General features: G+C 44.5%; 1 protein-coding gene across 2 annotated transcripts in view; it reads left to right on the plus strand.

The window, feature by feature from the left end:
- The window catches only part of DGKG (diacylglycerol kinase gamma), a 202,205-nt gene that overhangs the window by 149,348 nt on the left and 36,814 nt on the right, over positions 1-16,043 (plus strand). For both annotated transcript variants that reach the window (XM_003792723.1, XM_003792722.2), the window contains exon 20: positions 10,999-11,176. In XM_003792723.1, coding sequence (XP_003792771.1) covers positions 10,999-11,176 — 178 coding nt within the window. The remainder of the gene's footprint in view (positions 1-10,998; positions 11,177-16,043) is intronic.

Consider the following 16,043-nt stretch of genomic DNA (forward strand, 5'->3'; position numbering starts at 1 on the left):
GATGCTCTGTCTCAAAAAAAAAAAAAAAAAAAAAAAACAAATACTGACATTGTAAGGTTGTAAGGATTAGACATAGGATATAGGAAGTACCTGGTTCATAGCAATTACTCAGAAAGTGGATATTACATATATTAATGTTATATAACATATGTGTGCATTAGTATTATTATCTAACTGCCCACAATAGACATCAGCTCCTAAAATAACCTAAAACAGGCTCTCTAAGTGCACAAGATGCCACTGTCCTGTAAGAGTTACCTGTATGCCAGGCCAGTCTTGTGTGTAGATAGTACTGGGCTGTCTTTCCAATAGTGCCATCAGCATTCATCAGTGCTACTCCACACATCACCTTTGCTTCCCTCCCAATACACATAAGATGATTGACAGTGATCTCCACTGAACTAGAGAGAACATGCTCTCTAGTTCTTCTCTAGAGAAAACAGATGTCCTTAAACAACAAACAGCCCTGGCTGTTTTTCTTTCAGTCCCAGTGAATTTCTCTCTTCTAGCCATATGCCCTGCAGATACGAAGATATCTGCTTCCTTTTCTGTCCTGGTGCTTCCAGCTACTGTGTGCTGGAGCCACCTTGCTGGCCAGTGCATCTCTTCCCAACTGTCCTTTCAGTGATGTCATGTTGGTATCTTGAAACTGGCCGTAGTGGGAGTATTTACACCATGGAACACAACAGTGAGGGCCCCCAACCCCCTGTGCCTCCTGCCCAGAGCCTGCTGTTAAGGTTTTAGCAACACATTATTGCCTCTAGCATCACCTGCTGAGAGCAGCTGAGTTTCTGCCATCTCCAGAGTCCAGCACAGAGTGAGTATGTTCTCATCATTCTTGATGGACCAATGAATGCTTCTGTCTTCTGTCTCTGGATGTGTCTCTCACATAAAATACGCCGCACGTGCCCTACTCTTGTTACCAGGTGTTTACAAATGAATTTGCTTGGTGATCAGAGAACCGCATTATGAAGACTCAGATTAACCTTCTTTATTTCTCTCCACCCTGGAAATTCAGTCCACTTTATTTAGTCACTTATCCTCATCCAGCAAGGCTGTGGGAATTCATCTGAAAGGTAGAAAGCCTTGTCATGTTTCTTCCAAGAACGCCCCAATTTCCATGTTAGGACTTCTCCACAGAGAGTTAGACTGGACACCTGATCAGGTGAGACCTATCGGGAACTATGGAGAACACAGAGCTGTGTGAGATGCTGCCCCCACTTTCCATGAGCTTAAAGTCTCCTTGGGGACAGGCACATATGCATAATACATGGCAGAATTTAAACTCGATGTAAGGGGAGAGAGCAGAGCAACAAAAATTCAGAGAAAGGGAAGATCGGTCTCTAGTAAAGCATTGCAAAGAGCCTCACAAAGTAGACAGCTTTTGACCTGAAAGGGTAGGATTTTTTTTTTTTTTTTTTGAGATAGAGGCTCACTTTGCCACCCTGAGTAGAATACTGTGGCATCCTCCTCACAGCTCACAGCAACCTCAAACTCTTGGGCTCAAGCGATTCTCTTGCCTCAACTTCCTGAGTAGCTGGGACTACACCCAGCTGATTTTTCTATTTTTAGCAGAGATGGCCCTGCTCTTACTCGGGCCAGTCTCAAACTCCTGAGCTCAAGCAATCCATCTGTCTTGGCCTCTCAAAGTACTAGGATTACAGGGGTGAGCCACCACACCGAGCCGAAGGGTAGGATTTTAACAGGCAGAGAAGAGCTGATGGGCGATTTAGACAATGTATAAGACAGGAAAAAAGTAAATAGGCTCAGGTGGCGCCTGTGGCTCAAAGGAGTAGGGCACCAGCCCCATATATTGGAGGTGGCGGGTTCAAACCTGGCCCCAGGCCAAAAACTGCAAAAAAAAAAAAGTAAGTAGATTCCAATGCTGTGGTCTCTATGCAGAACAATTCGGGCTACCACAACTGGCATTCATTAGTGCCTGGCTTATCCTCTTTCTCAGCTAGTCTTCTCTTTCCAAACCAAAGGGGACACAAAGTGTTCCAGCCTTCTCAGTAGTCTAACTTATATTCCAACTTGCCAAGCTAATTCACAGGCAGAGACCCTCCCCTTCCTGCAGTAGCAGAAGTGCTCTCGCTGCGATGAGCACACCACCCTATCCTTACCCAAGCCCTGAAAGGCCCTGGGGCCCCACAAGGCGCTTTTTCTTTGCCTAATGCCTGTCGGTGTCCTGTCAGAGGCAGTGTGCGAGTGTGTGTTGCAGGGTCCGGGGAAGATTTTGGTCAGGTGTGTGTCAGCCTCCTCTCTGCCATTATTGTCCATTTGAGGCTCCTCCATGAGAGGAGGCCACCCTCCCCTACTGCCTACCCCCTTCTCGGTCCATCATAACTCCCATCCCACCTGTGTCAGGATGTTGTCCACCTCTCTCTTAGCCCTGGCCCTTCTTCCTCACTGTAACTGAAATATTGTTTTCCCTAGACATTTTGCTACTTCCCTCCTCAAAAGAGCTACCCCTGGCTTAGTTCTCTCTCTCTCTCAAAGGGAAAGAAAGGATCCCAGTGTCATCTCCAGACCAATGGCCCACCACTTTCTCCAGCATCCCCTCTTCTCCTCCCTCTACCTCCCATCCTAGGCATCCCAACTTCCTCTTCTCTCTATACATTCATTCATTCAACAAACAACATGAAAAACTTTTTCCTCAATCATATTTCACTTTTAGATCCTATCTAAACGGTGTGTGTCACCAAACTGCATGGCTATTTCAACCCTGTTCCCTCATTTGCATCTTCCCTACTCACCCCAGAGTCCCTAGTTGAACCATATCTGGGAGACAGCTGTGTAATTGCAGAAAGCCACTCACCAACTTTATTATTATTATTTTGGTAATAATAATAATAAAGTCATTATTCTCATTTTGGTAATTAGGAGTGATCTCTAATGTCTCATCTGTCTTTACCATTCCAAGATTCTGTGCTTCAGCCCTCATCCAGTGGCCAAATTCCTCTTATAAAGTCATTCATGACCTCCTGGTTGTCACTCCAAATGACCGCAGGTCCCAGTCCAGATCAGCTTACTCTAATTAGGCATGCAACTCGGGGCCATTCCTCAGTCTGTTTCTCCTCTATACAAATGAGGTCACTGGACTGGGTGAATTTTTAAGACCCTCTGGTCTTTGATTTCATGAGAGAACAGAATCAGAAGGGAGAAAGAGAAAGGAGAATCCTTTTTGGAGCATATATAAGAAAACATTAATGGAGTGAGTAACATCTGTAGAGGCTTGGGAGGAAGTTCCAGAGAGGGTGCTAGGGTGTCCTCACAGGCATCCTCCCATTAGGAGACTGTAATAATGAGCCTAGACAAGGATCATCATTGGCTAATGAAGAACTCTGTAATAGAAGGTTTAGGCTGACAACACCTGAACCCACTGATCAATCTAAACATCACAAAAAAGAGACAAATTACGTGCCTCCTAATGAGATGCAATAGGAAATATACAGCCCTCATCAAACCTCCAAAAGTACTAATTTAGTGAAAATACAGGGGCTAGCCTGAGAATATGTTTAAAAGATACCTCAGCAATACAGTCAGCAAAATCCAAAATCTGGAAAATACTAGCCTTACTACTCAAAGTATGGTCCACAGACCTGCAGCACAGGCATCACCAAGGGCATGTCACAAATTGCAGGGTCTCGGGCCCCACCTGGACCTCCTGAATCCTGAATGACAATCTACCTTTGTTTTTTCTTTTTTAAGAGATAGGTCTTGCTATGTTGCCCAGGCTGGAGTAAGCACAGTAGTGCAATCATAGCTCAGTGTAACCTTGACCTTCCAGCCTCAAGTGATCCTCCAGCCTTGGCCTCCCAAAGTGCTGGGATTACAGGCATGAGCTGTAATATGTAATATGACTGGAATATGCTTTTTAATAAGACCCCTAAGTGATCTGTGTGCATGGCAAATTTGAGAAGCCCTACTTTATAGGACAAATGACCCATTTCTTTAATTAAGAAAAGGGAAAAATGAATATGGGATTTAGATCAAAAGAACCCTAAGTGATGTATCAACCAAATGTAACATGAAGCCCTTTCAGAGTAACTATAAGACAATGAGACCATGAAGGAAATGTGAACATTTACTGGATATTTATTGATATTGAGGAATTGTTACTTTTTAAGAATGATAATAGTATTGGGGTAGTGCTTTTTTTAGTCCTTAAAGATACATGTCTTTATGGATAAAATTATATAATCTCAGGCATTTGCTATAAAATTGTTCAGTATGGGAAAGTGAACTGAGGTAGAGTTACAACAGGATTCCTACTGCACACAGGTTAAGAGTTGCTAATTGCCGAGGCTGGGTTTGGAGGCACATGTGAAAAGAAACCGAGCAGCGGAGATAGAAAGGTGGACCCCACTTTGATCCAATAATTAATAAAATTTATTATGCCTTCAGGGGGCTGGATACCTCAAAGGGCATGCAGCCTCATATAGCGGGTGAAAAATCCTTTTATACTGTTACTCTGCATAATCAGCAAGCTAGCGCAATACAGAAGCCAATCATAGCGGTTAGAGCGGGGTCGCAAGGTGAGGGTACCGTGTTGATTCATAAATCACAAGATACATCACAAACACATTACTTCATGATTATAAGATGAGGTATATTGTAAGGGGTACACAATTCAGGGTGGGGGTACATGCTAACTTAAGGCACATTAACTCAATAAAGGGTGCAACCAAGTATTGGGTAAGTTTCAGAGAACAACTTGGGCCTGAAACCAACTTAGGCCCTTTTCACCCAGGGAATCCACGCCTCCCTTCCTTCCTTCTTATCTTCAAGCTTCTTCCCAGAACTTAACTTCTCATCCCTTGTGGGGGCTGAGGCTAAAAGGCTCAGGAGAAATTCTTTTTTCAAGTATATGGCTTTTGTTGCATTTCTTACTAGTCCTAGGGGTTCAGGGCTGGGGGCTCGGTTATTATACATAGAGCCTTGTAACTCTCTCTAGTCTCCTAGACACATGGAAATACCCACAATAAAAAGATTTTAAAAAGAAAGACCAAGAAGGGGTCATGAATGATGGGAGGGATCATAGCGCTGTGGCAGGGTGACCAAGAATGAGGAAATTTCAAGCTGAAAGGGGACAAACGCCTCCGGAGCGGTGGAGAACTGGCTTCCACCTCTGCTCTGGCCTGGAGGAGGTCATTCCTAAAACCAGACATTGCCCAAAGGCAGGACTCTAGCAAAAAACTTGCGTCCCAACCACAGAAAAATCTGCCTAATCTGTGGGACCGTGAATCGAGGTTAAAAGAAGGGAGAATTTCCTACTTGCTAAAAACTGAAACAGGTCATCAAATAAATTATGGAATCTCCTCCCCTGGGGACCTTCAGAAATAGGACTGGCAGAGCTGAGAAGGAGGAGGCCTCGTCCGTCGCCTTTTTCAGGTCGCGGCAGGCATGCAAGGAGGCAGGAGCGCGGCTACGCGGGTGGCGGGCAGGGGAAGCATCGGTCCCCTCCCTCACTGCTGGGCAGGGACGAGGATGAATGCGTGCGTTTCATTTGCACACAAATACGCTTTGGCCTCCTAACCCAGTCTCTACTTACCTGTGCGCCCGCCCTCCACCAAACCCACCAGCCATCCCTGGCTGGGAAAGGGACCAGACCTGGGGGGCATTGTCTTCGCCAGGAGTACCATTGCGGAACGTGGCCGACAGCTGCCGGGGCCTGGGAGGGGGCGGGCGCCGGCCGCTGAGCCTGGGTTCAGCCACTGCCTCCCCGGGGAAGGAGCCGGGCTGGCCTCGGTGCTCCCGGCTCCCACCTCGCAGTCACAGCACCGCCCCGGACCCAACAGGCTCGACGTTGGGCACCCGAGGCCGGGCACACTAGGAGCACGATTTTGAGCGTGTGAGCGCTCGTCCCTACGGACCAGAGCTCTCTGTCTCGGCCCCACGCCGGGCTATAAATACCTGGGTCCCGCGGCAGAGCAGCCTCCGCGCGGAGGAGAGCTTGCCAGCCCAGCCCTAGGTCAGGGTGGCTAGTGGTGCGCAGGGACCGCCGCCCTCCTTCGCTCTCCCCAGCAGCCGCCCAGGTCGGGGCAGGAGGAGGGGGCCGGCTGACGTCATGGAACAGTTGTAGGATATAGCTCGGGAACCCGCCGGGAGCCGGCCTCGCGGCCCCAGTTCCATTTAGGCCGACAGTGCTCCAGCCTGGGCTCCACTCCCCCCAGACTCAGCGCGGCAGGCTTGCACCTTTCCTGAGACTGGAGCGAGCTGGGCTTTTGAAGGAAATCAGGGTGTGATGCTTAGGCCAAGAACCCCGGAGAAAGGACATGCAGGGATGGGCTGGCAAGGCTCTCATCAGCACGAGTGGAGCCAAAAGGCCATTAAAATGCTTCCAGCAAAGTCTGGTGTAGTGAGAGAGTGATTTCAGAAAAAAATATTCCTCATGGCACGGGGTCAGAGACACAAAGAACGGTGCAGACGGCCATGGGTGGGACTGCCTTGCAGAGACCAGTCAGCCTCTTGAGGTAGATGTTATTCCCCATCCCTCATTTCACAGATTGCAAATTAAAGCCCAGAGAGGTTAAGGACAATGGCACAGCAGAGATTTCAAACATATTCTCTCCCTCCAAGCCTAGGCACATTCTCTCTGAGACATTGCCTCTCACTTTGTCAGCAGGTGCGTTCAAAGGGTGGGGGACACCAAAATGAAACAGACCTCAGGGCCCTCCCACCTCCTCTATTCTTCCTGACCTCTCTAGAGTCTACGTAAGACCCAGAGAGATGATAGGAGGTGGGAACAAACCATCAGAAGGCAGACTGAAGACTGCTCTTGGAGGAAAGGTTACCATGTTACCAAGTTGATAGCTAACACTTGGAGCTGGCTGTGGACAGCGATGAGGAGACACAGCATACTGAAAACTGCCAGAGGGAGTAAAGGTGACTTTGTGGTATACTATTTGCTGGGTGGTATACTTTTTATTTTTTTTACAAACCTGGCACAGAGACAAGATATAATAATACTAATATCGATGTGGCAGGCGCTGCTCAAAGCACTATACAAGATAGAGCAATGGTGGGAGATTTCAATTATTCAAACAGCTGTAAGTTTAATTTTGCTATAAGTCTAGCATCAGCAAAATTCCTGATGTGCCTTACTGACTCATCCCAGCATAAGATGTGGCTTCTGACTGCCTAGGTTTGCAGCCTAGCTGTGCCATCCTGTAGCATGGCAAGTGGTGGAGCCTTGAGCAAGGTACCTGAGCCTCTGTGAGGTCCTGTCATTTGGGGGTAGCAGGTGCCTCCCTCATCGTGATCATGTGAGGGTCCCAAGAGATAACATAGGTGAATACCGACACAGTGCCCAAGGAAGCTCTCACCAAGCAGGAGTTGCTAACATGATTATTATTACCTCTCAGAAGGGTGGGGGCTATTTTGACCAACAATAAGTAAATTGAGGTGACATGGAAGTGACAACAACCACGAGGAGGAGGTGATGTGTAAGTACTCCAATAGGAGGGGACGTGACTCTTCAGAAAGTGAAAAGGATAAGGGAAAGTGTGACCCAGTGGGACTCTAGCCTAACTCCCTAATTAGGAATATGTGAGTGAAGGAGAAGAGGGTGGAAGACATTCCAAAATAAGTGTCTAACACATTAATCTCAGAAAGTAAAAGGGGAAGGAGTTTGGTTTTTAAGTCACTGTGACAGCAGTGGGGGTTGCTAGTTGAGGCTGTGCTTTAAGGGGACTATCCACATATATGTAAAGGCAGGGTATGGGCACACAACCAATTATGAAGACACAAAAGCAACTCAGAACTTAGCCATGTCAGCCTGGCTTCAGACAAACTGAAGGCCAATAGAATGTTAGACAATGTTTGAGGCAAAACAAAAAACCAAAGAACCAGAAAACAATGAAAAGCATAGGTCAATACAATTTCACCATTCTGAGTGAGTTTTGACCTTTTCCTGAGAAAGTGGCCCTAAACTAAAAAATGGAAAAGCAGATGGTAAAGGTGGCTTCCCGAGCCCAGGGTAGATCAGCAGAGAGGTAACTGGCCTTGGAAAACACAAACACATTTGAATCCAAGTTTCTGGACAAACCTGTACTTATCATTTTGTGGCCGCTTGGACAAATTTAGAAAACAGTTCTAGCCAATGAAAGGCAAACAGACAAATGTTACACCTTTTTCAAAAAAGGTAAGTAGAGTATGCTCTGGAGACCACAGACTAGTATACTTTGTTCTGATTTCTGGAAAGATTCTCAAACAGGTTACTAACCAAGTACTGGCCCTCTCTATACAGATTCTGTTGATTTAATATGAGTTTTCATATTCCTTCTATTCCTTTTCTGATTAGAGGTGGTAGAGTGGTCATTTAGGAAATGCTATTTGATCTCAGCACAAGGTCTTATATTTTAGTGGAAAGAACGCAGGATTAAGGTTTAAGACCTGGATGTACATCTAGCTCCACTATTAATAAGTTAGTTGGATGACCACAGAGAAGGTCTTAATCTTATGGGGACTCACTTATGAAAGAGAGGGCATATCTCTCAGGCTTCTCTCACCTCTACGTTCTGTGAGTCTGCCTTGTAACAAAGTGGGCGGGGCGAGCGCACAGCCCAGAAGATGAGGTCCTGATAAAACAGCTGTTAATGCACAATGTCAGGTGTGTGAAACTGACCGGGGGAAGGACTTGGACACTGATTTTGCCCTTTATACATGTGTATTAATAACTTAATCCCCAAAACATTGGAGACCTATGACAAAGGGTCACAGAATAAAGATTTGAAATAAGGCTGGTGGACTAGAAGGAGGCTTGGGCTGAAAGCCAAATGAAATTAATTAATGTAAATGTAAATCCTTGTGCCTAAGTTATTTTTTTATATTTTTTTATTGTTGGGGATTCATTGAGGGTACAAGAAACCAGGTTATACTGATTATAATTGTTAGGTAAAGTCCCTCTTACAATCATGTCTTGCCCCCCAAATGTGCCTAAGTTATTTTTAAAAAGAACCTACACAAGTTCAGGATAGGGAAGAGCTGGCTGAGATCTTAGGATGAAGGTCTAGGTGACTGAGATGACCACTCATTCAAGCTGAAGTGAAGCTTTTGTCTGGCCGCTAACAAAAGGGCTAGTGCAACCTTGATCAGATGTAATGATAAGGATAATGTGATGGGTAACAAGTGTTGAGCTCTCACATGACCCTGCACATTACCTCACGTCTGGGGCATGAGAGTGTTATAAAATTCCAGCCCACCAAGTGCTGGTGTTGTTTCGCCTGCCCATCAGACCCTGCTGTTGAAGTTGTTTTCAAGGCAGGGGACCTTACCAAGCAGGAGGGCAACAAATTGGAGAGTGTGCAAAACAGGGCAGCCAGGATGGGGAAATGTCTTAAACCAAGTCCCACAGGACAGGGTGAAGAAAGTTGAAGTGCTAAATCCAGAGGCGGTACAACCAGTGGTGTGAACGGAAGGAGAGATAAAGACCTCTGCTCAGACTCCGAGCAACAGGGAAAAAAAGATGAGCTCTGCCTGCCATCAAATCTGTGTACTTCCACTCACAGGTTGTACACCTCAGGGCAAGTTGCTTAACTTCCTCTGTGCCTCAGTTCTCTCAAATGTTAAACAGGGGTACTCATGGGGACTAACTTAGGGGATCATTATGAAGATAATGAATGAGATGTGTATAAAATCTTATATAGCAGATGGCAATGCTTAATGCAAATGCATAGTCACGATGAGGATGATTATTGTGGATCTGGTAGGCTGGCCCCACGAGGAGAAAGGAGAGTCATTCTGTCTGGCTTCTAGAGAGAATAGGACCAATGAGTGGAAGCAAGAAGAGAGAATCTGGATCAACATAAAGAGATCTTTCAAATCAGCAGAACTTCCCAGGGAAAAAGTGAATTCCCAGTTCCAGAGAAGCTCACTTTTTCCATCTTGTAGTGGGGAAAACAAATCATAGGGATAAAATAACAGACATTAAGAACTCCAAAGTACTTCAAGAAAACCAGGAACTAAGTCAGTATGAATGGCAGGCAACAAGCCCTACCCTTCTATTTCTTCTCTATTGAGAAATCTCTGGAAGTTTAGGTTTATAGGTAACCTCAAGGCAGTGGATTTTTATTGTATGCCTTTCTCAGAATAAGCAAGATAAAGATCATGGACATCACAGTTGAATCCCCCAAGTTTAAATCCCTACTCTGGTATTTATCAGCCAGGCAATCTTGGATAACTTAGATCACCTCTTTGGGTCTAGTTTTTCCTCTGTAAATCAGGTAAACTACCTTTAATCCTGAGAAACAAGAATCAAAACTGATGTATTTCTTGCTCTGTTGATAAGGATTCTACCAAAGCGAGCTGACTTTATGGCTATATGAGACATACACTTTAAGCCTTCTGGCCTTTTGGATCTGGTGATAGATGCAGGTAGTGGAGGATGGATAAAGAAATTCTGCCACCTAGGCAAGCACATACACCAAAATTGCACTTACAGTACTGGTACAAGAGACAGGTTAATTCTGAAAACCTTCCAAATACTAAAGTCCTGTACTTTGCACAGGAGGGATAAAATGAGAGGTGGTAAAATGAAAAATTTCTGTATTGTTGACAATATGCTATGTGTTAGGTTCTGAATTCAGTGTCCCATTAAATCTTCACAGTGGTTGGGAAGGGACAGAATTGATGATAATGAGGTTGGGCTGAAGAATAGTTTTGCTGTTGATTCGATAACCATTCCTAAAGCACTTCTAGACCTTAAGATAATCCCTGAAGTCTTGCGCTTTCCTCCTCAGAAGTGACCAGGACTGTACCTCCCTATCTTACCACAGTGGTCAAAGCATTAAGCCTAAACAGCTTGGCCCAAGATTCAGCTTATCATGGTCTAGCAGGGTGATGGCATCATAGGATGAAGATCTGGGTGACTGAGATGACCACTCAAGTCATCAGGTGGTGGCTTGCAATAAGGACATGACAGGTCCTTACAAACAGCACCTTGGGTTACAGTACAGTGAGGACACTAACAGATGGCCTTTTCTCTCTGTCTCTCAGTGTGATGGGGTTGGGGTGGACCTAAGCAACATCTTCCTGGAAGGCATTGCCATTCTCAACATTCCCAGCATGTACGGAGGCACCAATCTCTGGGGAGAAACCAAGAAGAACAGGGCTGTAATCCGGGAAAGCAGAAAGAGCATCACTGACCCCAAGGAACTAAAATTCTGCGTCCAAGGTAAGCCAACCATGAGGTCATTTGCTCTAAACAGTGCCTGTTATAGGGGCCTTCGGGTGGGCCTGTCAGCAAACTGTATCAGGACTCACAGTGGGCTCCATAGGGCCTGCAGCTATCAAGGACCCTGTGCTCTGAGGAGATGCTGATTCATCATCTTTGATATTACAAAGTCTATAGCCTAATTGAGAAGACAAAATACAGAATTGTGGAGTTCAAAGTGATGGTCAGTTATTACACTGTGGAGTTCCATGAAGTTAGGCGTCAAACGCTACTCCTGTCAAGTTAGCCAGTGTTCCCCAGTGTAGATAAATCCAATAATCAATTGTCAACCCTCATCTCACTTCAACTGTCAGTGGCCTTGGACCTAATTTGTCACTCCCTGCTCCTAGAAACACTTGGTCTGGTTTTCCTCCTGGCTCGTGGTCACTCCTTCTCAGACACCTCTTGATGCTGGAGGGTCCTTTGGCCGTTCTGTCTTCTCTGTCCTCATTCCTTTGATGACTTCAGCCAGCCGTAGGACTTTATTTAAATACCACATGTGCTCATGACGCCTCAAGACCTGTTTCCATCTTTCCCTGAGGTCCAGGCCTGTGTGTCCAATACCCTGTACCTCACATGTTTAGCTGACACCTCAAACTCAGCTACCCAACTCTGAGCTCCCTCCCCAAACTTCTCCACCTCAGTTGACAATGCCAACCTGGTTGTAGTGAGCTCCCTACATGACTCTGATGGGCTCCCAGGTTTGAGAGCCCCTGATAGAGAAAAATGCCCACAATCTCTTCCAGGCCTAGCGTTCCATCCATCTGTGTTCTTTGATGACCCAGGATATTAGTGCTAAGTTTTGATATGATCCCACCAATAGAAAGAGACAAAATTTGGCTGACTGTCCAGGCAAAGGTTCCTTGTTTATTTCATATCCATCTATGAGAGAAGCAGACTTATGTTTCAGGGCTGGGTCATCAACAAACATCATCTGCACAACTCCATCCTTTAAGAGAGGACTCAGGAATTTTTATTTCTCTATTGTCTTCTTAAGTTCCCTTTATTTCACACAGCAAACTTTCCAGGGCATCAATTATTAAACTGAATAATGTGTTCCTCCTTCCTCTCTTGGCAGGAGAAGCTGTGGGTGCTAGCAGAGGATGGGGAGAGTATGGGAGGTTGTCTGTATAAAGTTCCTGAAAATTTTTCCACCCTGGTGCTTCCTACCTCAAGCCCCACTCAAGCATCCAGCCCTGTCAGAACAAAGGAGGGAATCAGCAGGGGAGGGAAGCCCTGCGCCCTGCCCTGGGGCTTGGGGAAGCTCTCAATGAGATCACATTCTGCATAGGACTCAGGGCAACCTTCACCTTTCCCTTAAATGTCTGACCTTCTATCTTCCCCTTTAAAGAGCAAGAGCATAGTGTCTGCTGATCCCTCTTCACCATCATGTACAGGAACTTTCTTCTCCAAATCCCCCTCTCCACCCCCCACAATGTGCTTTCAGAGCTAAAAAACAAACCACTTCCTGTTCTTTAGAGGAGGACATGAGCTGGTGAGAGTGGAGGCCAAGGAGGGGGCCCTGGCTTCTGGCTTTGCAGAGACAGCAACACTGAGCTTTCTTCCTGAAAAGGCAATGATCTTATGGAAGTTGAGTTGTTAAAGGGAAAAGCTGAAGAGACAAGTGATTTTTAGTGAAAAGGCATTAGATTTGCCTGGGAATCAAGAATTGTGGGCTCTGGTTTTACCCTGCCTCTCACTAGTGTATGGCCTTGGGCAAGTCCTTTCACCTTCTTAGGTCTCAGTTTTCATCTATAAAGTAAGTAAAGTTGACATTCCATACAGCTCCACAAAATTAAGGTATAGTCAGATTTTGGTACATAGACTCCTTGGATAGAACTGTATGCAGGTTTATTCCTTCATTCAGTGTGTTTTGTGCCAGGATTTATAGGTTGGTGGCTGAGGAAAAAGGGAGACCTTCCTGAAGATTCCTTAGTTGTTGGGATTCTTTACTCCTTGGCAGTTTCATTGGGTTTGGAGGACAGGGAAAAATCAGGAAAAAGTAGCAAAGAGGAAGAAGGGGTTTATCATAAGAAGTACAAGAGGAAATGGCAGTAGAAAGAGTGACTGTCAAATCTCCCTCTTCATAGATTAGTTTCTGCTGGAAAAAACAATCCAAGGAAGAAAGCTGATCAAGATTAGCATGGAATGAGTTTCATAGAACATTAGCCGATGAGAAAGAAATAAAAGCAATAAAGAGTCTCAGGAAAAGAATCAGGCTTACAGTTAGATTACCTGGATTTAAATTTTGGCTTTATGCTTCCTAGTTTTATAAACTTTGAGAAGTTATCCAAGCGTCTTGAGTCTCATCTTCTTCATCTGTAAAATGGGCATAATATAATACCTAGTTTTTTGTGAAGATGATGGATATGGGAGTACCTGGAGCATAGTATAAGCTCAAATTTATTTTTGAATTTCCCCTCCATTTAAATTCTGTTTTATGCTGGAGCATGCCAATTGATTTCTAATTTTGAAGCTTTTGTCTTTAGCATAACCACCTGCACTAACACTAGGAAAGAACAGAGAGAGCTCTTGCCAAAATCCAGCCCGGCCTTTGTGGTACACATTAAACTTATGCCATCAATAGTACCTACTGTCCTCTTTCCTAGACCTTTTAGATACCAAGGACAGAGGCTGGATGTTAATCATCTTTGTATCCCCAGTGCCTAGTCCCAAGTAGTTGCTCAAGAAAAAAGGTTATTGACTAAATGTAAGCACATGGAGTAGGGTTTTTTAGTTTTTGTAATAATAATAAGAATAGTGAGGAAATAGTCTCCTGTCTGTATATTTCATTTTGGCTCGCAAATAATTTTGCATGTATTAACTTAATGTTAATGTTAACCAGAAACTCATGAGCAAGGTTACAGCCAGCCCCCTCCGTAACACTATTTTCATAGCCGGGGAAAATCAGAGGCCAGAAAAGAGGTAGGGCTTACACAATTTATGTCCAGTTGTGGCAAAAGAACAAAGACTCAAGTCCATGATTCCTCACCTAGCCCAAAGTGGCTAGCATCCAACTAGAAAATTTGTTAAAGAGCCTACTGCATCATGTGTACTGCACAAGCCAGGCACTCAGAAAAAGAAGCACTAAGATCTAGTCCAAGAACAGACTCCATATCTACTGGTTGAAATTCTGCTCCTCCTACAACATCTACCTAATGGCAGTCTCCTTTGTGGCCCCTCGGAAGTGAGCCCAGCCTCTGAATTCCTTTTTTAAAATTTTTAATTATTATGGGTTCTTATTAGTATCTACTTATAGGGTACGTGCAATGTTTTGATACAGGCTGTTTTGAATTAATCAAATCAGGGTAATCAGGGTATTCATCACCTCAAGCATTTAACATTGTTTAGTGTTAGGAACACTCCAATTCCACTCCTTTAGTTAAAGTATACCCAAATTTGTTGATTATAATCAGTTTCTTGTTCTATCGAATGTCATTCATTATCTTTTGTACCCATTAACCATTCCCCACTTTATCCCCACCTCCCACAAGCCTTCCCAGCCTCTGGTAACTGTCATTCTACTCTCTGACTCCATGAGATCCATTGTTTTTAATATTTAGGTCCCACAAAGGAGTGAGAACAAGTGAGATTTGTCTTTCTGTGCGTGGCTTATTTCACTTAACATGATATTCTCCAGTTCCATCCATGTTGGTGTGTATGGTAGGATTTCATTCTTTTTGTGACTATATGATATTCTATTGTGTACACGTACCACAATTTCTTTATCCATTCATTCACTGATAGACACTTAGGTGGATTCCATAACCTGGCTATCATGAATAGTGCTGCAATAAACATGGGCGTGCAGATACCTTTTCGATATACTGAATTCCCCTCTTTGAGATATATACTCAGCAGTGAAATTCCTGGGTCATATGGTAGTTCTATTTTTAATTTTTTAAGCAACCTCCATGCTGTTCTCCATAGTGGTTGCACTAATTTACATTCCAACCAACAGTGTAAGAGGGTTCCCCTTTCCCCACATCCCTGCCAGCATTTGTAGTTAACTGTCTTTTTTTTAAAAGCCATTTTTACTGGGATGAGATGATATCTGATTATAGTTTTGATTTGCATTTCTCTGATGACTAATAATGCTGCCCATTTTTTTCACATGCCCATTGGCCTTTGTATGTCTTCCTTTGAGAAATGTCTATTCAGATCTTTTGCCCATTTTTTAGTCAGATTATTTGATGTTTTTCCTTTTGAGTTGTTGTAGCCCCGTAGAGGGGTAGTTTACAAATATATTCTCCTATCCCATAGGTTGTCTCTTCACTTTTTAATTGTTTCCTTTTGTGTGCAGAAGCTTTTTAGCTTGATGTGATCTGATTTGTCCAATTTCACTTTGGTTGCCTGTTCTTTGGGGGTATTACTCAAAGAAGTCCTTGCCCAGCCAAAGTCCTGAAGTATTTTCCCAATGTCCCAATGTTTTCTTTTAGTAGTGTCCTAGTTTCAGAAGATTTACATCTTTAACCACGACCCCCTTTCTTTTGGAGAGTGATTCTTACTCCGTTGCCGACGTGGTGTCATCAGCTTCCAGGGCTCCTGGGCTCCAATGATCCTTTTGCCTCAGTTTCCTGAGTAGCTGGAACTACAGGTTCATGCCATCATGTCTGATGATTTTTTTCTATTTTTAGTAGAGACAGGATCTCCCTTTTTCTCAAGTTGGCCTCAAATTCCTGACCTCAAGTGATCTTCCCACCTCAGCCTCCCAGAGTACTAGAATTACAGGTGTGCATAGCCCTTTAATCCATTTTGATTTGATGTTTGCATGTGGCAAGAGATATAGGTCTAGTTTTATTCTTCTGCATGTGGATATTCAGCACCA

Source organism: Otolemur garnettii, unplaced genomic scaffold (assembly GCF_000181295.1).
Source record: "Otolemur garnettii isolate 467f Iridium unplaced genomic scaffold, OtoGar3 scaffold00060, whole genome shotgun sequence".
NCBI classification, from domain to species: Eukaryota; Metazoa; Chordata; class Mammalia; order Primates; family Galagidae; genus Otolemur; species Otolemur garnettii.